Here is a 23656-nt window from a genome sequence, read left to right as displayed (position 1 = left end):
AAGATTAATGAAACATTAGAGTACAAGAGAAAGCTGGCTAGAAATATAAAAACAGATAGTATGAGTTTCTATAGATATTTTAAAAAGAGTTAACAAAGTGAGCATTGGCCCTATAGAAAGTGAGTCTGGGGAATTAATAATGAGAACTAAGGAGATGGCAGATGAATTGTGCAGGTATTTTGCATCAGTCTTCACTGTAGAGGATACAAGTATCATCTCAGAAATAACTGTAAATCAGCAAGTGGAAGGGGGTCATGGACTCAAGAAGTTTACAATCACCAGGGAAGTGGTATGGAGCAAATTGTTGGAGCTGCGGGCTGACCAATCCCCAGATCCTGATGGATTTCATCCTCAGCTCTTAAAAGAAATGGCTAGTGAGATATTTGATGCGTTGGTTTTAATTTTACAAAATTCCCTAGATTTGGGGAAGGTTCCATTAGATGGGAAAATAGCATTTAGCCCATTCCCCCTCCCCTACGCCACATTTACCCCATTCCCCCTCCCCTACATCACATTTACCCCATTCCCCCTCCCCTACACCACATTTACCCCATTCCCCCTCCCCTACATCACATTCACCCCATTCCCCCTCTCCTACACCACATTTAGCCCATTCCCCCTCACCTACACCACATTTACCCCATTCCCCCTCCCCTACATCACATTTACCCCATTCCCCCTCTTCTACACCACATTTACCCCATTCCCCCTCTCCTACACCACATTTACCCCATTCCCCCTCCCGTACACATTTACCCCATTCCCCCACCCCTACACATTTACCCCAGTCCCCCTCCCCTACACCCCATTTAGCCCATTCCCCCTCCCGTACACCCCATTTAGCCCATTCCCCTCCCCTATACCCCATTCCTCTTCCCCTACACATTTACCCCATTCCCTCTCCCCTAAACCCCATTTACCCCATTCCCCCTCCCCTTACCCACATTTACCCCTTTCCTCCTCCCCTACACCCCATTTAGCCCAGTCCCCCTCCCCTACCGCCCATTCCCCCACCTTTACACCCCATTCCCCCTGCCCTACACCCAATTCCCCCTCCCCTACACCCCATTTAGCCCAGTCCCCCTCCCCTGCACACCATTTACCCCATTCCCCCTCCCCTACACCCCATTCCCCCTCCCCCTACACCCGATTTACCCCATTCCCCCTCCCCCTACACCCCATTCCTCCTCTCCTACACCCCTTTCCCCCTACACTCGATTTACCCCATTCCCCCTCCCCCTACACCCCATTCCTCCTCTCCTACACCCCATTCCCCTCCCCTACACCCGATTTACCCCATTGCCCCTCCCCTACACCCCATTCCCCCTCCCCTACACCCGATTCACCCCATTCCCCTTCACCCTACACCCCATTCCTCCTCTCCTACACCCCTTTCCCCTACACCCGATTTAGCCCATTCCCCCTCCCCCTACACCCCATTTACCCCTTTCCCCCACCCCTACACCCTATTCCCCCTCCCCTATACCCCATTCCCCCTCCCCTACACCCCATTCCCCCTCCCCTACACCTGATTTACCCCATTCCCCCTCTCCTACACCCCATTCCCCCTCCCCCTACACCCGATTCACCCCATTCCCCCTACACCCCATTCCTCCTCTCCTACACCCCTTTCCCCTACACCCGATTTACCCCATTCCCCCTCCCCCTACACCCCATTTACCCCTTTCCCCCTCCCCTACACCCTATTCCCCCTCCCCATACCCCATTCCCCCTCCCCTACATCACATTTACCCCATTCCCCCTCCCCTACACCCCATTTACCCCATTCTCCCTCCCCTACACCCCATTCCCCCTCCCCCATACCCCATTCCGCCTCCCCCATACCCCATTCCCCCTCCCCTACACCCCATTTACCCCATTCTCCCTCCCCTACACCCCATTCCCCCTCCCCCATACCCCATTCCGCCTCCCCCATACCCCATTCCGCCTCCCCTACACCCCATTTAGCCCAGTCCCCCTCCCCCTGCGCTCCAATGACCCCATTCGCCCTCGCGGCGGGAGCGCGCTGGCTGCAGGCCCGGGTACGGCGCCGGCGGACGGTAGCGCGCGCGGGCGCCACACCGCTCACACACACACGCACGCACGCGGCGCCGACGGGGGGGGCGCGCACGCAGGGTCGGCGGGAAAAGCTGAGCGGGAGAGAGTCCGTCTTCACCGCCGAGCGGATAAAAACCGTTTACCCTCAACGATGAGCTTTTTTAAAAAAAAAATCAGGTTTTGATTAAAAAAAAATCATAGGTGGGAATTTTCGGAGCGATTTTTAACTTGAGTTTTTTTTTAACCAGCAAACTGCGCCTTTTTAATAATATTTGTATTTTTTTTTTCAGGTGTGTTTTTTTCTCTTCCCAGGTTGAATATGAACCTTTTACAGGAGGATGGGAGGGAAATCATCCAAAAAGAGAGCCCAACAACTCTGGCAGAGGCCATTCGGCCCATCGTGCCTGTACTAGCCCCTTTGAAATAGTTATCCAGCTAGTCATACTCCTCTCCCCTCCCCCTCCCTTTCCCCCTCAGTCCTGCACATTTTCCCTTTGGAAAGTTCCTATTGAATCTGCTTCCGCCGCCCTTTCAGGCAGCGCCTTCCAGATCACAACAACTCGCTGTGTAAAAAACACATTCTCCTCATCGTTCCCCCCACCCCCCCTGCCCCCCTTGGTCCTTTTCCCGATTCTCTTCAATCCGTGTCCCCCTCTGGTTACCGACCCTCCTGCCGCCGGAAACAGCTTCTCCTCGTTTCTCCCCTCACGAATGCCTCATTCCCCCCGCCCCTCCCCCCCTACGAGGGCAGCTTCCACACTTAACTGAAGTAACCCGTCCCTGGGACTGTTTCAATATTTATCCCATGACCGGCGGCGCTTTTATATGTATATATTTGTGTATATATATATATATCAAAAACCCAGGCTTATCTGGCCGTTTTCACGTTGCTGGCTCTGGGATCTTGCTGTGCGCAAATTGGCTGCCACGTATCCCACATTACGACAGTGATTACGCGTCAAATACTGTTTAATTGACTGTGAAGTGCTCTGGGACCGCCTGAGCTGGCAAAAGGTACTATAGAATTGCAAGCCCTCTTTTTTAGATCTGCCCTGCGCCCTCTCCAACTTCCACCCCACCTACCCAATCCCCCACTTACCCAATCCCCCACTTACCCAATCCCCTACTTACCCAATCCCCCACCTACCCAATCCCCCACCTACCCAATCCCCCACCTACCCAATCCCCCACCTACCCTATCTCCCACCTACCCTATCTCCCACCTACCCTATCTCCCACCTACCCTATCTCCCACCTACCCTATCTCCCACCTACCCAATCCCCCACCTACCCAATCCCCTACTTACCAATCCCCCACCTACCCATTTCCCCCACCTACCCATTTCCCCCACCTACCCAATTCCCCACCTACCCAATCCCCTACCTACCCAATCCCCCACCTACCCAATCCCCTACTTACCCAATCTCCCACCTACCCAATCCCCTACTTACCCAATCCCCTACCTACTCAATCCCCTACCTACCCAATCCCCCACCTACCCAATCCCCCACCTACCCAATCCCCTACTTACCCAATCCCCCACTCTCCACCCTGCCTCCACTATCCTGTTGGATAATCCATGTGTGTGTAATGTTGAGTGAAGACGGGATTGAGCAGGGTTTCAATGGCTCCATAGTTGAACGGGTCACTGACGCTCACAATGTAGGACGTGCTTTCCGGAAGGAAAGACTAAGAGAAGTGTCACGTAACAGCATATTGCACAGTATAAGTGATCGATGTATTTGTGTTTTTTTCCCAGCCTGCCCAGTGCCAACACTATGTACAGTACATCAATGAAACGCAAGAAGAAATCTGAAAACCCGAAGGTGGAGGAATGTGGGATTTGGTTGGACACGAGGGAGCTAAAGAGGAGGAAAACGGAGGTTGGTATTTTTTGGGATCAGTGTCACCTTGTTAAAAAATTCCGTCATGCAGGTCTTGTTTTTCTCCCCTCCTCACTCTTGCCGGAATAATTCCAAACAGCCTCATATTTTGTTTGAGTGACCATTCTCTGTGATAATAGCCAGCAGCAATCCTCTAGAGGACAGTAATCCCAGTCACTCAACACCTCTCCATCCTTGCTGATGTACATGGCTCCCAGTCTAGCAAGACTTTGAATTTTAAAATCCTGGAACTCCCTCCCTAACAGCACTGTGGGTGTACCTACACCGCATGGACTGCAGAGATTCAGCTCACCACCACTTTCTCAAGGGCAACTAGGGATGGGCAGTAAAAGCTGGGCCAGCCAGCGACGCCCACATCACATAAATGAATTTTTGAAAAACCGCATGTGACCTTGTTCCATTCAAGGGGACAATTTATTATTATTTTCTGTACATTATGAACTTGTATATAAAGAAGGATTTCATTACAGTAGGCAGGAAATATTCCTGCCTGATCCACCAAGAGTCAAAACCTCTTCACCAAATCATAGCAAACCACAATGTAGAAGGAGGCCATTTGGCCCATCATGCTTGGACTGGCTCTTTGAAGGATCAGTCATGTTTAGTACCACATCTCTGGCTTTTTGTCCGAATCCCGGGAAGATCTTCATCCACAAGTACTTGTCCAACACCCTTTTTAAAATTATTTATGGAATCAGCTTCCACCATCTTTTCAGGTGGAACCTGCAGATCCTTACAACTCTCTGTATGAAACAATTTCTCCTCATCTCATCTCTCTAAATCTTTTGCCAATGATTTTGAATTTAGATTATCGTCAAAGAGAGTAATTTCTCCCTATCCACTCTCAGAACCTCTCCATCATCTTGGAAACCTCTTTTAGGTCACCTCCTAACCTTTGCTCCAAGGAGAACAGTTCAAACTTTTCCAACCTCTCCTCATAACTGAAGCCTCATTCCTGACAGAACTTCTTTGTACCCTTACTAAGGCCATTACACCTTTCCTGAAGAGTGGTGTTGAGAATTGTCCACAATACTCTGGCTGAGGACTAACCAGTGATGTAGAATATTCAAATATATTCAGATTCTTATTGTATTTAGCGTTCAGTTCATGCTGGTGACAAGTTATTCCTAACTTTGCTTTCTTCAAATTTGTTTTCAGCCCCATTCCATTTCAAAGCTGCTGAACCCTCTGTCCAGAAGGAATTACAATATTGAAGTTGCTCTAAATTTCACACAGACGAGGGCTGCTCAGCGGTGCGTCAAACAGACAACCGTCTCTTCCTTCTTCCTCCCAAAGTCCGAAGGTACAGTAACCTTCCTTTGCTTCACGTCATGTACACACCCGCTGAATAGTGTCAAATTTAGCATAACCTCCCTGCTCTTGTACTCTATGCCCCTATTAATAAAGTCCGGATACTATATGCTGCCCTGCCACCTTCAATGATCTATGCACACGCACACCCAAGCCTTTCTGCTCCTGACCCCCTTCAAAATTCCACCCCTTATTTTATATTGTCTGTCCATGTTCTTCCCACCAAAATGCATCACCTCACACTTCTGCGCATTGAACTTCATCTGCCACCTATCTGCCCCCTCCACCAACTTGTCTCTGTCCTCTTGAAGTTCCAGACCGTCCTCCTCGCAGTTCACAACACTCCCAAGCTTCGTATCACCCGCAAACTTTGAAATTGTCCCCTGCACACCAAGACCTAGATCATTAATATATAGCAGGAAAAGCAAGGGTCCCAATACCGATCCCTGGAGAACTCCACTACAAACCTTCCTCCAGCCTGAAAAATATCCATTGACCATTACTCTCTGCTTCCAATTTTTCAGCCAAATTTGTATCCATGTTGCCACTGTCCCTTTTATTCCATGAGCAATAACTTTTCTCACAAGTTGGTTGTATGCCACTGTGTGAAATGCTTTTTCAAAGTCCATGGACACCACATCAACAGCATTACCCCCATCGACCTTTTCTGTTACCTCTTCAAAAAACTCCAGCAAGTTAGTTAAACACGATTTCCCCTTTAGAAATCCATGCTGGCTCTTCCTTATCATATTGTTTCATGTGACTACTATCCCGAATAATTGTTTCTAGAATCTTGCCCACCACTGAAGTTAAACTGACTGGTCTGTAATTGCTGGGCTTATCCTTGCAACCTTTTTTGAACAAGGGCGTAATGTTTGCAATTCTCCAGTCTTATGGCACCACTCCTGAGTCTAGGGAAGACTGAAAGATTATGGCCAGTGCCCCTGCGATTCCTACTGTCACTTCCTTCAATACCCTTGGATGCATCTCATCCGGTCCCGGTGCCTTGTCAACTTGAAGTACTGACAGTCTATTCAACACTTCCTCCTTATTAATTTTGAACCCTTCTAGTGAGAATTTCCTCGTCTGTCACCATGGCCTGGGTAACATCTACCTCTACTGATGCAAAGTATTTATTCAACTCCTCTGCCATTTCCTGGTTCCCATTATTATTTCCCCAGCTTCATTCTCTAAGGGGTCCATATTGACTTTGGCCTCTTTCTTCCTTTTTATATATTTAAAGAAGCTCTTACTGTCCGTTTATATATTACTTGTTAGCTTACCCTCAAATTTATTTCTCTCTCTTCATTATTATTTTGGTCATCTTCTGTCTAAAACTTTCCCAATTCTGTGGCTTACCAATCTTACTAATCTTTGACACATTGTATGTTTTTCCTTTCACTTTGATACTATCTTTAACTTCCTTGGTTAACCATGGTTGGTTTATCCCCTTCTTACAGTCCTTCTTCGTCACTGGGATATATCTTTGTTGTGAGTCATGAACTATTTTCTTAAACGTCTGCCATTGTTCATCAACCACCTTTTCTGCTAAACTCCTTTCCCAGTCCACTCCAGCCAACTCTGCCCTCGTTCCTTTGTAATTACCCTTATTTAAATTTAGCACCGTTGTTTCTGATCTAAGTTTCTCACTCTCAAACTGAATGCTAAATTCCACCATGTTATGGTCACTGTTGCCTAGGGGATTTTTACTCTGAGATCATTTATTAAGCCTGCCTCATTACACATTACCAGATCCAAAATAGCCTGATCCCTGGTTGGATCCACAACATATTGTTCTAGGAAACTGTCCCAAATACACTCTATGAATTCTTGCTCGTGGCTACCTCTGCCAAATTGATTTTCCCAATCTACATGAAGATTAAAGTCACCCATGATTAATATACTGCCTTTTTTACATGCCTTCATTATCTCCTGATTTATTCTCTCTACAACATAGCTACTGTCAGGGGGCCTATATACTACTACCACCAGTGTCTTTTTCCCCTTGTTATTTCTTACCTCCACCCACATGAATTCCACATCTTCCAATCCAAGATCATTTCTTGCTATCATACTTATTCCATCCCGCACTAACAAAGGTATCCGACCACCCTTTCCTTCTTGCCTGTCCTTTTGAAAGGTCATATACCCTTGAATATTTAGTTCCCAGCTTTGATCTTGTAACCATGTCTTTGTAATGGCTATAAGATCATACACATCAAGTTCTATTTGTGCCGTTAATAATTTATTTTGTTCCAAATACCACGTGCATTTAGGTAAAGAGCCATTAATTTTGCCTTTTTAGCATTTTTCACCCATTTGACCCTATTTGCTGCTGTTTTTTTTTATGTTTGTACACTCTGTCCCTTCCTATCACACTCTGGGTATAATTACCTAAATAGCTTCCCCGAAATGCTGCCATGTCCTTTTGCTTTGTAAGCCTACGTATCCCTTCTCCAGAACCCTCTCTCCCCCCCCATTATTTAGTTTAAAGCCCTCTCTAGAGCCCTAGTTATTCTGGTACCAGTGCTCCATGAACTGAAACCCATTCCTCCCACACCAATCTTTGAGCCACGCATTTAACTCCTTGTCTTTATTTACCCTTTGCCAGTTTGCCCGTGGCTCAGGTAGCAATCCCGAGAGTATTACCTTGGAGGTTCTGCTTTTTAATTTAGCTCCTAACTGGTCAAAATTCTCTCAGCAGAACCTCCTTTCTAGTCCTATCAATGTCGTCGGTACCAATGTGGCCGACGACAACTGGATCCCTCCCCTCCCACTCCAAGTTCGTCTCCAACCCTGAGGAGATGTCCTTAACCCTGGCACTGGGCAGGCAACACAGCCTTCAGGACTCACGTTCACGGCTGCAGAGAACCGTATCTACCCCCCTAATTAAACTGTCCCCTACCACTACTTGAATTCCCCGAACTTGAATGGCTTCCCGAACCACGGTGCCGTGATCAGTTTGCTCATCCTCCCTGCAGTCCCTGCTCTCGCCCACACAGCTTGCAAGAACCTCATAACTGTTGGACTGTTGCAGGGGCTGAGGCTCATTGACTGCTACCCACTTGGGTCCCCATACCTGCCTCACCTGCAGTCACACCCTCCTGTCCCTGATCACAGACCAAATTTGAATTACCTAATCTGTGGGGTGTGACCGCATCCTGGAGCTAAGTCCCCAGGTAACTTCCCCCCTGCCTGATGTAGCGCAATGTCTGCAGCTCACACTACAGCTCCTTAACCCGGATTTGAAGTTCCTTGAGCTGCAAACACTTAATACAGATGTGTTCGCTCTGGATCACCTTGTTGTCCAGCAGCTCCCACATGCTGCAGCAGCAACACATCACCTGTCCTGCCAACACAATCATATTTTATTAATTTATTTAATTCATTACTCTAGTATCCCAGCTCTTTGCACATTATTCTAATTAATTTTTTACACCAGTAGCAATCTTACACTTAAACTATTTTTAAGAAAGAGAAAATAAAGACTAGAGACCTAAAGACAAACTATAGAACTTAATTTTACTTTAAAGACTAGAAATACTTACCAATCCAACTCACCAATCAACTGCTCTGCCCGCTCTTTTGAAATGAAGTCTGTACGCGCACCCCACTCTGTTTGAAATTAAATCTGCACGCTCACATTGCTCTCTGATTGAATTGAAGTCTCTCCGCTCTCTGTTTGAAATTAAGTCTTCTCACTCATCCCGCTCTCTGTTTGAAATTAAGTCTCCCCACTCACCCCACTCTCTGTTCGAAATTAAGTCTCCCCGCTCTCTGTTTGAAAAATCTGTTTGAAACTTCACTACTCCTGTACTGAAATCCTGTTGCTATAAAGGCTAACATACCTTCCTCTAATTGCTTGCTGCATCTGCATGTTAGCTTTCAGTGGCTTATTGACCAGGACACCCAGGTTTGTAGATCTACACTTTCCAATCTCTAACCATTTAGGAAATTCTCTGCCCATCTGTTTCTTAATATCTTCGCATACCCCTTCATTCTCTGAGAGCCCAAAAATCTGTCTATCCCAGCCTTAAATATATTCAACAATGGATCATCCACAACCCTCTGGGATAGAGAATTCCAACGATTCACAACCCTTTGATATAATCTCTCCTCATCTCAGACCTAAATGATCAGCCCCTTAACCTGTGACTGTGCCCCCGTGTTTTAGATTACCTGACCAGCAGAAACAATGTCTCAGCGTCCACCTTACCAAGCCCCTTCAGAATTTTGTACGTTTCAATAAGATCACCTTTCATTCTTATAAACTCCAAAGAATATAAACCCAATTTACTCAGCCTCTCATCATAGGACAACCCTCTCATCCCAGGGATCAATTTAGTGAACATTTGCTGTATGCCCACAATGCAAGTTTATCCTTTTTTTAAATATGGAGACCAAAACTGCACACAGTATTCCAGAAGTTGTCTCACCGAAGCCCTGTACAACTGTAGCAAGACTTCTTTATTCTGGTACTCCAAACCCCTTGCAATAAAGGCCCACGTGCCATTTGCATTTCTAATTACTTGCTGGACCTGCATGCTAACTTTTTGTGACCCTTATGCAAGCACACCCAAGTATCTATGAACGTCAAAATGATGGAATGTTATCTGTCTAAACCAGTAAATAACTCTTCCCAAAAACGTACTTTATCCATAACACTTATTAAAGTACATTTCATAACAGTTCAAAGTTGACTTTACATAAAGGGCAAAACAAATCATTTTCTTTCCACACAGTATGCGGCACCACACTTACAATTACAGCTTCTATTTACAATATTCATTTCATATCAAGTGTACAGCACAAGGGGTTTTACATGGTTATCAGCCCCTTGGCGTACTTGGCGGAAGGGCTTTAGACAGTGGCCTTTCCCCATTGAGCCTTAGCAGTGAATGCCCCGAGCTTTAGTGCATCCCTCAGCATGGAGCCCCGGCCTAAACCAAACAACCATTAAAATAAATTAGTTAATTTCCTGTGGTGTTCCTCGCAGTCAGTTTGGGGTCTAGACACAGTAACGATGGTAAGTTCGGTGCGAGGTCAGTTGGAGGCTAGATGCTGAGGGAAGTTTCTGTAAATTAATATTAGCATATAAATCCCTGGCTATTGACTACTTGGGTAAGGCTGAGTTATCAAGGTCATAACAATTAGAGGAAAGAACTTTATTCTCTCTCTTTGATACTTTGAAATGTAATGTCTGAGGTGTGATGCATTCACGCAAGACGAATATACGTGTGTGTGTGTCAGTGTGAGCTCTTTTCTCTAGTAAAGAGAGGACTGAGGAATGACCTGATAGAAATCGTTAAAATCCCAAAAGGGGTTTGATCGGGCAGCTGTAGAGAAAATGTTTCCACTTGTAGGGAAGTCTAAAACTAGGGGCCTCAAGTCGAAGATAAGTCACCGGTAAACTGGGTTCCCGCTATAACGTGGTCCACAGGGTCCATAATCTCGAGACTATGTTATAGGTGAGACTGCAGTATCTCATAGCTGTGTGGTTTGCTGGTGCCTAGTGCTCAGCCTTCATCCCTACAGTTTCCAGTTCTCGTGCTCCAAGATAAATGAATAAAGCAGTTGCTCTGCAAAATCAGCCAATTAAATGACTGCTTTAATTTTTCTTTTTTAAAGCGGGCGCCTGCGTTCATAGTTAGGGAGAGGCTTGTGGCCGCATTTGCGGAATGAAAAGTTTGGGGTCCCAGGCAGATGTTTGTTATACCAAATTTCACACTATCGTGGACTGCATTATAACAGGATCCCAGTGTTATTCCAGTTGGGAATTCAGGAGAAACTGATTTACCCAGAGAGCGGTGAGATCGTGGAGCTTGCTACCACAGGAAGTGGTTGAGGTGAATTGTATCGATACATTTAAGGGGATGTTGGATTAGCACATGAAGGAGAAAGGAATAGAAGGATATACTGCTGGGGTGAGATGAGGATGGGTGGGAGGAGGCTTGTGTGGAGCATAAATACCAGCAACGAGCAGGTGGGCTGAATGGCCTGTTTCTGTGCTGTAAATTCTATGCAACTCTGTCTTGTAAATTTAAGCTGATTAGACAGTGAGGAGTAATAAATTAAATAATAATAAAAGCCCCGGTTTCTCTTTACCGTTTATTCTTCACAGGTAAGCTTGCAAAACCCCCACAAACATCAACCCTGAGAGCTGTGGGTGCTGCCTCACCAGATTCTGGTAAAAGTGTAATTGAAGGGGAAACATATGCAAGCCAGCCTGAGCAGATCATTGACAACGATTTCTGTAGAGACAACTTTGGCTGTTCCGCTCTTGCAAACCAGCCGGAGAGGTTGCCAACTATTTTAAGAGCGGAACGTTCTAACTCAGAGGAGAGAGAGCCTCTTCGTGGGACTACACACAGCAACACTACACTATCGCTAAACAAGCAGAGTTGCCGGGCGTTAGAGCAAAGGCAGCATTTCTGCCTTAAAGGTGGCGCCAGCATCGATGTTGTTTCACAGGAGCCAATATCCTCACATGGTAGTGCAGGTGAAGTGCCTGCCTCCAGTGATGCTCTGAGTGTGCCTCCTGACGATTTAACCCAGCTGGATTTCACTCAAGATTCCCAAGGGAACCGAGTTATCTCGCACAGGAAGGCGACGAGATCACCTGCTGGGAATTACCCATCGGACAGGGGAACTCCTGTTGTAGGAGGGAAGTCGGATGACTGGCCTCCAGCCAAGTCAGCAGTTCTGTGCACGCAGAGTTTCGAAGCAGGGTTATTTGGCCCTCTCACCTCCACGCAACGGACTGCAAACAGAGAAAAGGGGTTATTGAAAAGAAAGGCAGTGGCGCATTCACCCAAGAAATTAAACTCAGCGCAGGACAAAGGTTTATTTCCAGAGAACAAGGAAAATATCTTTGGGCAACTGGTGTACCCAAATTCAGCATCTTTAAAAAGACCCCTGGTGTCACAAGGAACCACACCACTGCTGCACAGTCGGAATTCCCCGCACAATGCTGAATCGCTGGCTTTTAAATGGCCAAAAATACCGCGCAGTGATCAGAGCACGTTGTCACTTTTATTCAGCCAAGATTCACAGGGAAACAGGGTTATCTCCCACCGGTGCCCAGACAACAGGTGTGGGGTGACCTTTCCCGACAGCTTGAAGCTCCCATCGGACCGTTGCACTAATTCCTTCAGCGGGGGCAAAGGCTGCAGTGTTCCTCCAAATGTGAAGCTGCCTTATGCGCCCTCCGTGGTAGAGCCCAAATATGATGACACGTTCTGTCCACGAGCAGATTTACTGTTTACACAAGATTCCGAAGGCAATGCAGTGATCAGACACAGTTAAATATCAGTGAATTGACTTGTCGTTTTTGTTTTGCTTGAATGCTTTCTCCCTCTTGCCCTGTAGGCAAATTAAAGATATTATAAAGATTTTTCTAATCAAACAAAAAATTCTACTTCGTGTGTGACATCTGAATTGTGCTGAGATTCAACAAAACTGGTGAGAGAGCAACTGAGTGCTTTTCTATCTGCCTTAGAAAAGCACTCTTTCACAGATGCTCCATTTTTAGCCTGGGAATTAATGCGACAAATACCAGATCTATACAGGGTGCAAAAATGCGGGGACATTTGCTTATCTCTCTCTCTAGAGACTTAAGAATGTCATTTGGGCTGACACCCCCATGGTCAGTACTGAGGAAGTGCTGTACAGTCAGCGATGATGTCTTATGGATCAGTTGTTAAACTGAGGCCCCGGTGGACATAAAATATCCCACAGCACTATTTTGAAGAAGAGCAGGAGAATTCTTCCCCAGTGTCTTGGTCAATATTTATCCCTCAGCCAACTTCAATAAAACAGGATATCTGTTCATTATCACATTGTTGCCTGTGGGAGGTTGCTATCTGCAATTTGGCTGGCATGTTTCCTATGTTATAACAATGACTACACTTCAAAGGCATTGCATTAGCTATGAAGTGCTATTGGACGTCCTGAGCTGCAGCTCTTCTTTCTGAGGCTGGCTGGTGATAGAAGTAGAAAAATGCCTCATTGGCGCAATATAGATGAACAGTGATGGACAGAAAAAGACTTCCTGGTCCATCCAATAGGAATGTCTTGTCTATCTTCAGTTACTTTGAAGGATTGGAGAAGCCGGGTTGTTCATCTTGAAGAGGAGAATGTTGAGAGGAGATTTGATGGAGGTGTTCAAAATCATGAGGTGTCTGGAGAGAGTAGACAGGGAGAAAATTCCCATTGGTGGAAGGATCGTGAACGAGAGGGCACAGATTTAAGGTAATTGTCAAAAGAAGCAATGGCGACATGAGGATTAACTTTTTCACGCAATGAGTGGTTAGGATCTGGAACACACTGTCTGAGAGTGTGGTGGAGACAGGGTCAATCGAGTGGTTAGGATCTGGAACGCACTGAGTGTGGTGGAAACGGTCAATCGAGTGGTTAGGATCTGGAACGCACAGTGTAGTGGAGGCAGGGTCAGTCGAGTGGTTAGGATCTGGAATGCACTGTCTGAGAGTGTGGTGGAGACAGGGTCAGTCGAGTGGTTAGGATCTGGAATGGTTTTCCACCCACGGTCGTTGACAGGGCCCTCAACCGTGTCCGGCCCATCTCCCGCGCATCCACCTTCACGCCTTCTCCTCCCTCCCAGAAACATGATAGGGTCCCCCTTGTCCTCACTTATCACCCCACCAGCCTCCGCATTCAAAGGATCATCCTCCACCATTTCCGCCAACTCCAGCATGATGCCACCACCAAACACATCTTCCCTTCACCCCCCCGGCGGCATTCCGTAGGGATCGTTCCCTCCGGGACACCCTGGTCCACTCCTCCATCACCCCCTACTCCTCAACCCCCACCTATGGCACCTCCCCATGCCCACGCAGAAGATGCAACACCTGCCCCTTCACTTCCTCTCTCCTCACCGTCCAAGGGCCCAAACACTCCTTTCAAGTGAAGCAGCATTTCATTTACATTTCCCCTAACTTAGTCTACTGCATTCGTTGCTCCCAATGCGGTCTCCTCTACATTGGAGAGACCAAACGCAAACTGGGCGACCGCTTTGCAGAACACCTGCGGTCTGTCCACAAGAAAGACCCAAACCTTCCTGTCGCTTGCCATTTTAACACTCCACCCTGCTCTCTTGCCCTCATGTCTGTCCTTGGCTTGCTGCATTGTTCCAGTGAAGCCCAACGCAAACTGGAGGAACAGCACCTCATCTTCCGACTAGGCACTTTACAGCCTTCCGGGCTGAATATTGAATTCAACAACTTTAGATCTTAAACTCCCTCCCCCCATCCCCACCCCGTTTCTTCCCCCTGCCTTTTGTTTTTTATTCAATAATTTATATAGATTTTTCTTTTCCCACCTATTTCCATTATTTTTAAATCTACAACTAATACCTTGTCAGTCTTTCCACCCCACCCCCACTAGAGCTGTACCTTGAGTGTCCTGCCATCCATTCTTAATTAGCACTTTTCTTAGATAATATCACCACCTTCAACATCTCTTTGATCCTTTTGTCTGTGACATCTTTTGATTATCTGCTCCTATCACTGCTTGCTTGTCCCTACAACCACCCCACCCTCAACTTCTCTCCCCCCGCCCCCCACCTTAAACCAGCTTATATTTCACCCCTCTCCTAACTATACTTCAGTTCTGTTGAAGGGTCATGTGGACCCGAAACGTTGACTCTTTTCTTCTCCGCCGATGCTGCCAGACCTGCTGAGTTTTTCCAGGTAATTCTGTTTTTGTTCTGGAATGCACTGTCTGAGAGTGTGGTGGAGACAGGGTCAATCGAGTGGTTAAGATCTGGATTGCACTGTCTGAGAGTGGTGGAGACAGGGTCAATCGAGTGGTTAGGATCTGGAACGCACTGTCTTGAGTGTGTGGTGGAGGCAGGGTCAGTTGAGGCTTTCAAAAGCAAATTGGACCACTACCTGAGAAGGAAATATTTGCAGGGCTATAGGGAAAAGGCAGGGCTGTGGCACTAGGTGAATTGCTCCTTCAGAGGTCCAGGACAGACATGATGGGCTGAATGGCCTGGGCTGTAAGCATCCTATGATCGCAATAAATGCACTCCCCACCCCAGCTGCTGTAATCTGGAAGGGGTGAATAAACCCATCCCAGTGCGGGGAGAATGGGTGGCGGTCCCTGAAATAGAAGGTGCTGAATCCCTCATGCTGAGTGACACCGGCAGACTCAGACATTTCAAATCTCTGAGGGGGAAATAGTAGGATCGCCAGTGAATCTTGTTGACAGTGTGAATCATCGTGAACAACAGTGCAAGTACCCGTGAATAACAAAAGTGAAAGCAGGTCACAGCGAGGAATCAAGGCAATGCATCATAGTGAAGTGAGTAATTTATGTCCTGCTGTGTGAAAATGCAAATCTAAAATGAAAATAACTTGACCCATAATTTATTGAACTACAGCGGGAGCCAAACGAAATCAATTTTTCTTTTTCAATTCTCAGTCATAGAATTTTACAGCATTTGGCCCATCGTGCATGTGCAGGCTCTTTGAAAGATCCATCCCGTTAGACCTACCACCCTCCCCACCCACCCTTTCCCCCATAGCCCTGCAAATCTAGTTTTTAATTCTGCTGCGTGAGTCCATATTTTAAAAGCTGACCCTGGCTGCTCTGCCTGATACACCTATACTTACACAGTCCAGGCCGTGGGACATGTGCAGGATCCATCTCTCCACCTTTCAGACAGCGCGTTTCAGATCACAACTCGCAGTGTAAAATGACTCCGCCCTCTTTCTCCCCTGCCCCACCCCCCCCACCACAGCTCTTTTGCTAATAAATCCAACAGGGAATTTGGGAGAAAATTCTTTTACCCAGAGAGTGGCGAGAATGTGGAGTGATTGAGGTGAATCTGATAGATGTATTTAATAGGAAGCCAGATAGACACATGAGGGAGAAAGGAACAGGAGGGTATGCTGATGGGAGTGAGATGAAGAGGGGTGGGAGGAGGCTCGTGTGGGCTGAATGGCCTGTTTCTGTGCTGTACCCTTAATGTAATTCTGTGCGTGTCATCATCTCACTAATTTCTGATTTTTATTTTCTCTGAAGAGTGCAGTTTCATGAATGCCACCAGCCTTCAGAACTTTGTGTGGTATCATTCTTTAAGTGGAGGGGTGTTGGCAAGCTACTCAACCTTGCGGAATCACAACCATGTCCAATCCCGTTATCATCTTTGCTGAACTTTGACCCACGTGCACTTTCCTCTGTAATGAGGAACAAGACTTGTGACTGCATCACCCCCCCCACCCCACCCACCCAACCCCGGCCAACTCTAGGCTAGCGGAGTTTGTATTTACCTGTGACTCTGTTGTAGCCAACCCACTCTTGTGATGTGATACTGCATCGTTCGAGTGCTACCACTAGGTAGCCTTAGTGAGCTATTTGATTGTTCAAGTTCTCTTCGGTGGCAGTAAATAGTTCATTTGAATTTACTGCAACAACAATTTGTATTATATAGCGCCTTTCGTGTAAGATGTTGCTTCACAGGAACATTATCAGACAAAATTCGACGTCAGACTACATAAGGGAATATTAGGCCAGGTAACCAAAACCTTGGTCAAATAGGCAGGCTTTAAAGAACAACTTAAGGGAGGGAAGTCCAGAGCCAAGACTGCTCAAAACACAGCCTCCAGTGATAGAAGTCAGAGACGTGCAAGAGGCCAGATTTGGAGGAGCACAGAGGCCTCAGAGGGATGTAGGCAACAATCCTGCCAAGTTGCCCGGTTATCGGGTATGTGCCAGGCAAGGGACAAACAGGCTGTGCACAAGCAGCGCTCCCTTTAAGATGTGCGGCTGCGCAGCAATCTTAAAGGGACTATGGAGTTGGGCTGTGCGCAGTGAAGGAAAATTGCAGGGAACGTGGGTTTTAAGGTTGGAGGAGTTTACAGAGATTCGGGTAGGGGAGGGCTGGGGGTGTGAGGCCTTTGGAGGAATTTGAACACGAAGATGAGTATTTTAAAATGGAGGCATTGCTGGACCAGGAGCCAACATGGATCAACAAGCACAGGGCGTGGAGAGATAGATCCTGCACACGTCCCACAGCCTGGACTGTGTAAGTATAAATGTATCGGGTGGAACAGCCAGAGTCGGCTTTTAAAATATAGACCCACAGAGCTGGACAAGACCTGGCCTGGAACAGTAGAGACGTGATCTCATTAACTAACCATGAGTAGGTATATGAGATTAATAGGCATGTGTTATAAATATACTTGGACAAGGTAAGGAGCAAGACTGTAATTGATTCACGATATCTTATTGATCAGAAAAATAGATCTTATTGCACAGACTCATTGAAGGGAGATTAACCAGATGTGGTTAAAAGCAATTGGACACAGTGGCATTACATAGTAGAAACTAATCATCAATTTAAATTAGAGAGCCTGGGACTCCTTGGGGAATTTTGATCAATTCTTGCTGAGGCTAGCATAGGCAGTTAAAATGACACATAAATATAGAATACAGCACAGAAGGCCATTCAGCCCATTATGTCTGTGCTGGCTCTTTGGTAGAGCTGTCCAATTAGTCACGCTCTGGTTCCCTTTCACCATAGTCTCGGAATTTTTTTTCCCCTTCCGGAAGTTCCTATTGAATCTGCTTCCACCGTCCTTTCAGCCAAAGTGTTCCAGATCACAACTCACCAGTTAAAAATAATAATTTCTCGTACCGCCTCTAGTTCTTTTGTCAAGCACACACTTACAAGATCCTGAAGGAGTCCCTGGTATGTGAGTAGTGGTACTTATACAAACATACGAAATAGGAGCAGGAGTAGGCCATTCAGCCCCTCTGAGCCTGCTCCACGATTCAACAAGATCATAGCTGATCTGATCGTGGCCTCAATGCCATTTTCCTAGCTAGCCCCCATAACCCTTTGATTCCCTTGTTAGTTAAGGATCAATCTATCTATCTCTCTTCAAATATTCAATGACCCTGTCTCCACCGGGGGAAGACAGTTCCACAGACACCCTCAGAAAGAAAAAAATTCTCCTCATCTTCGCCTTAAATGGGAGATCCCTTATTTTTAAATTGTGTCTCCCACAGGTGGAAACATCCTTTCAGCATCTGCCTTGTCAAGAACTTCAGGACCTTATATGTTTCCATAAGATCAGCTCTCATTCTTCTAAATTCCAATGGATACAGGCCCAGCTTGTCCAACCTTTCCTCATAAGATAACACCCCCATCCCAGGAATCAGTAGAGTGAACGTTCTCCGAACTGCTTATATCTTGCATACACCGTAAGGAGTTGTGTTTTATCAACTCATTAACTTGATTTAATAGAGACTATCATCCATACTTTACAATGTTTCCCAGTCCCTGAATTTGTAGTCAAGATATGAAGCGTATGACGATATCCTGTAATACCCCCCACATAAGGACAAGGATCCCGGATATTTTTTAACAGCCTTATCAACTCTTCCAACCACTTGAGCAGATGGAGGGCAACTTTAATTGCTTTAATGTTCGTACCTGAGGTTGGTGCATCCTGTGAGAGACTAGGCAGCACAATAATAAACAGGGCTCTTTTGAGCACACTACATTTTATGAAAACAGTTTCTATTTGATTTCAATATCTGCAACACTTACTGTTTCATTTGCACGTGTCTTGGCAACACCCAAGGTGTTGCTTTTACTCATGGTAACTTAGTAAGCTGGCCAAAGAAAGCATCTTAACAATCTGGGATAAGTGCCCCATCACTGCATCAGGTCGCCTATCAATTTCCCAAACCACTCAGGTTTGGGAAGTTGGTGGAGGCAGTGGTGTAGTGGTATTGTCACTGGGCTAGCAATCCAGAGACCCAGGGTAATGCTCTGGGGACCTGGGTTCAAATCCTACCACCACAGCAGATGGTGAAATTTGAATTCAATAAAAATCTGGAATTAAAAGTCTTCTGATGACCATGAAACTGCTGTCGATTGTTGTAAAAACCCATCTGATTCACTAATGTCCTTCAGGGAAGGAAATCTGCCATCCTTACCTGGTCTGGCCTACGGGTGACTCCAGACCCTTAAGAGGTTGACTCTTAACTGCCTCCTGAAATGGCCAAGCAAGACACCCAGTTGTATCACACTGCTAAAAAGCCTAAAAGACATGAAACCAGATGTATCACCTGGCATCAACCTAGGCACCGGAAATGACAATGAACTCAGCCCTGTCAACCCCGTAAAAGCCTCCATACAAACATCTGGCATCTGGGGGCTTGTGCCAAAATTGGGAGAGCTGTCTCACAGACAAGTCACCTCAAGCAACACCTGACAGTCATATTCCCGGAATCATATCTTACAGATAATGTCCCAGACACCACCATCACCATCCCTGGGTATGTCCTGTCCCAATGGCAGGATAGACCCAGCAGAGGTGGCGGCACAGTGGTATACAGTCAGGTGGGAGTTACCATGGGAGTCCTCAACATTGACTGCGGACCCCATGAAGTCTCATGGCGTCAGGCCAAACATGGGCAAGGAAACCTCCTGCTGATTATCACATACCCACCCCGCCCCCCCACCTCAGTTGATGAATCAGTACTCTTCCATGTTGAACACCACTTGGAGGAAGCACTGAGGGTGTCAAAGGCGTAGAATGTACTCTGGGTGGGGGACTTTAATGTCCTTCACCAGGAATGGCTTGGTAGCACCACTAGAGACCGATCTGGCTGAGTCCTAAAGACCATAGCTGCTCGACTAGGTCTGTGGCAGGTGTTGAGGGAATCAATAACGTCATCCTTACCAACCTGCCTGCCAAAGAAGCATCCGTCCATGACAGTATTGGTAAGGGTGACAACTGCACAGTTCTTGTGGAGATGAAGTCTCGTCTTCATGTTGGTACCCTCCTTTGTGTTGTGTGGCACTACCACCGTGCTAAATGGGATAGATTTCGAACAGATCTAGCAACTCAAAACTGGGCTTCCATGAGGCACTGTGGGCCATCAGCAGCAGCAGAATTGTGCTCAACCACAATCTGTAACCTCATGGCCTCGCATATCCCCCACTCTACCATTACCACCAAACCAGGGGATCAACCCTGGTTCAATGAAGAGTGCAGGAGGACATGCCAGGAGCAGCACCCAAAAATGAGGTGTCAACCTGTTGAAGCTACGACACAGGACTACTTGCATTCCAAACAGCATAAGCAACAAGTTATAGACAGAGCTAAGCAATTCCACAACAAACGGATCAGATCTAAGCTCCTGCCACATCCAGTTGTGAATGGTGGTGGACAATTAAACAGCTCACTGGAGGATGAAGCTCCACAAATATCCCCATCCTCAATGATGGAGGAGCTCAGCACATCAGTGCAAAAGATAAGGCTGAAGCATTTGCAACAATCTTCAGCCAGGAGTGGGAGATCAATCTCGGCCTCCTCTGGAGGTCCCCAGCATCACAGATGCCAGTCTTCAGCCAATTCGATTCACTCCACGTGATATCAAGAAATGGCTGAAGGCGATGGTTACTGCAAAGGCAATGGGCCCTGACAATATTCTGGCAATAGTGTCATTGAAAAGCAGAGTACAGCCACGAATTACATGCGGGCATATTGAGCTTTTTTAAGGAAGACTTGTGTGTTTTTTAAAGAAATACAGCAAGGACACTGAGTAAAAATGGTCGATAATGTAAAATGACCACATTTTGGAAAATTCTTATGTGGATTATACTGACAGACCTGTCCTGAGAGAACATGGAATGTCGCACCTGAAAAGGTGTCATGACCTTCTTCAAGCAGACTCACTTGAAAGGGAGATAGGAAAGACGCAAGAGACTTTAATCTCCTGTGGTTGTGGAGACAAAAGACTGATTTGTACATCTTAGCAGTCACCCAAAAATCCATCTCCTGTTGACTTATATCTCAGAATGTGTAAATAGTTCTGATACGAATGCAAGACAACTGTTTTTTCTCCCAGAATACACTGGGAAAAATGGGTTAAAAGGCTAGTTGCAGAGCAGTGCAGTGTGTGCTGGTGCGCTGTGAGAGTGACAGCACAAGAAGACCAACTAGTCACCCCTGCAGTTGCAGGCAAAGTCTCTCTCTCTCTCTCTCTCTGCTGCTGGAGGCAAGGCTCAGTAAAAGCCACAATCAAAATGGAAATAGGACAACTGCTTCAGCTCCCTGCAGAACCAAGTGTCTCCAAACCAACTACAAAACTGCCAAAGTCAGCTCTCCGGACTCACCCAACTTAACGGCCGCAACGTAACGCCATCTACGCTTCATGGACAAGCCAAAGACTGATTCGTATTTTCTTTTAACTTTTATTTGGACTCATAACTTCTCATTTCTGATCTGTGTGTAAGTGTGTTGCGTTTTTGTTATTTTTCTTGGGTTTTAGTAACTAATAAACTTACTCTTTCTTTGACTCAAGAAAGCCTGGTTAAATTGGCTCCTTATAAAAAATAAATACATTTGGACTGGAAAAAGGTATCCAAGGGGGAAGGGAAGCCTTTTAAATTAACCTTGTTGCAACCAACCGAGGGGGTTGAATGAAGAATGGGAGCCAGCTCATTCCTCCTCACCCAGTAGCATAACAAAAAAGTTCGGGAAGTTAACAAATTGGGGACCTTGTCCGGGGACCAGTCGTTACAATAGTACTGAAGACTTGTGCTCCAGAACTTGCCACGCCCCTAACCAAGCTGTTCCAGTACAGCTACAACTCCGGCATCTACCCAGCAATGTGGAAAATGGTGATATGTCCTGTACACAAAAAGCAGGACAAATCCAACGCGGCCAATTACCGCCCCATCAGCCAACTCTCCATCACCAGTAAAGTGATGGAAGGGGTCACCAGCAGTGCTATCAAGCGGCATTTGCTTAGCAATAACCTGCTCAGTTTGGGTTCCGCCTGGGCCACTCAGCTCCTGATCCCGTAGGCAGGGCTAGCCACAGTGCCACGGCAGAGCAATCCTTTTATATATCACATGGTATTACACTCATTTCATATAGCACCTAATCTCATTAACAGTCAAGGCAGAGCTGCTGGTTTACTAAAAATACCACAACGCAGTACAAACTGACGTCCTTGCTAATCTACTTCCAACATTTCATCCAAGTTCTGTGTTTGCTTATAGATAGTGGGCTGGTCTTCACTGCGAAGCTGTTTTCAATCATAGTCTCACTTTATTTTGTTTCTGTGGTGGTCACTGACACCAGTCAACTGTGAGTGGCAGCTCATGAGAGGCTTTCTTTATAGTTCAAGGCAAGGGCTTGGGAAAATAAACAGGGGTAGATCACATCGTGGCTCCAAAGAGTTGTGGTGATGAAGGGGATATCATAGAGTTGAAGAAATTCCCCTAAAAATGTCCCAATGTTTTCAAACTCCCACCCATCAGCTAATTTTACACTGGTGAGGGATTTCCAGAACAAATGGGTCACAAACATGATTGCCACTAACAGATTGAAGAGAGGGTTTCAGAAGAATTTCTTTACACAGAGAGGGAGAGGTGAGATTGTGGAACTCACTGCCATATGGAATGGTTGAAGCAGAGAGCTCTGGCGCTTGGAAGGTGAAGTGTCTTGCTTAATATGAGGCAGAAGGAAATAGAGGAACATGGGAGCAAATTAGGAAGAGGTGATTAGAGAGGCTGGTGTGGATTACAAATCTGGTCTGTTTCAGTTCTTTGTAATATTTACTTGCAACTCAGGTTAATATAGTACACTCTCATACTTTATTATTACTCTGTGGCTGATGGGGCAGAGACAGCTTGGCTTTAATAGGCTTTCAATGCCAAAATTTTTCCAGAACAGGTGCGATCCCACCAAGTGAGCCAAATCAGGACCGGATTGCTTTTGCCCAGCCACAATCTCAACACAGGTCATCTGTGGTGCCTCTGAATTAGGTCATGCATTCAGGTACCATTTGAGAAATGAGGGAGTGTTGCACTGTTGAAGGTCAGTACTGAGGGAGTGCTGTACTGTTAGAGGGTGAATACTGCACTGTCGGAGGGTCAGTACTGAGGGAGTGCCGCACGGTTGGACGGTCAGTATTGAGAGAATGCTGCACTCTTGAACGTTCAGTACTGAGGGAGCACTGCATTATCAAAGGATCAGTACTGAGAGAGTGCTGCACTGTCAGAGGGTCAGTACTGAGGGAGTGCTGCACTGTTGGAGGGTCAGTACTGAGGCACGGCTGCACCTTTGGAGAGTCAGTACTGAGGGAGTGCTGCATTGTAGGAGGATCAGCACTGAGGGAGATCTGCACTGTCAGAGGATCAGTACCGAGGGAGCTCTGCACTGTCAGAGGGTCAGGACTAAGGGAGCTCTGCGCTTTTGGACAGGCAGTACTGGGAGTGCTGCCTGTAGGAGGGGCAGTACTGAGCGAGTTCAGCAGTGAAGCGCTGAGGGAACGCTTCACTGCTTGAGGGACAGTATTAAGGGCGCGCTGCACTGTCGAAGGGGCAATA

General features: G+C 46.5%; 1 protein-coding gene across 2 annotated transcripts; it reads left to right on the top strand.

Moving 5' to 3' along the window:
* Nucleotides 1–2128: 2128 nt before the first annotated feature.
* Nucleotides 2129–12676, top strand: aunip (aurora kinase A and ninein interacting protein). Of its 2 annotated transcripts, none has more exons than XM_078533758.1 (4): nt 2129–2195; nt 3828–3942; nt 5122–5266; nt 11396–12676. In XM_078533758.1, the coding sequence occupies exons 2-4, from the start codon at nt 3838–3840 to the stop codon at nt 12577–12579; spliced, it is 1434 nt and encodes a 477-aa protein (XP_078389884.1). In that variant the 5' UTR covers nt 2129–2195; nt 3828–3837; the 3' UTR covers nt 12580–12676. The 2 variants fall into 2 exon arrangements, with proteins under 2 accessions (XP_078389884.1, XP_078389883.1); XM_078533757.1 differs by having other exon boundaries at nt 2138–2259; nt 3819–3942.
* The last annotated feature ends 10980 nt before the right edge of the window (nt 12677–23656 follow it).

The sequence above is a fragment of the Cetorhinus maximus genome, chromosome 34 (assembly GCF_964194155.1).
Source record: "Cetorhinus maximus chromosome 34, sCetMax3.hap1.1, whole genome shotgun sequence".
Classification (NCBI taxonomy): Eukaryota; Metazoa; Chordata; class Chondrichthyes; order Lamniformes; family Cetorhinidae; genus Cetorhinus; species Cetorhinus maximus.
Note: the sequence above shows the minus strand (reverse complement) of the source record. Positions and strands in the feature narration are given on the sequence as shown.

Coding starts and splice junctions, on each gene's coding strand:
- aunip (XM_078533758.1), top strand. CDS start 3,838: ATGTACAGTACATCAATGAAACGCAAGAAGAAATCTGAAAACCCGAAG. Junction 3,943..5,121: donor TAAAGAGGAGGAAAACGGAG/GTTGGTATTTTT, acceptor ATTTGTTTTCAG/CCCCATTCCATTTCAAAGCT. Junction 5,267..11,395: donor CTTCCTCCCAAAGTCCGAAG/GTACAGTAACCT, acceptor TATTCTTCACAG/GTAAGCTTGCAAAACCCCCA.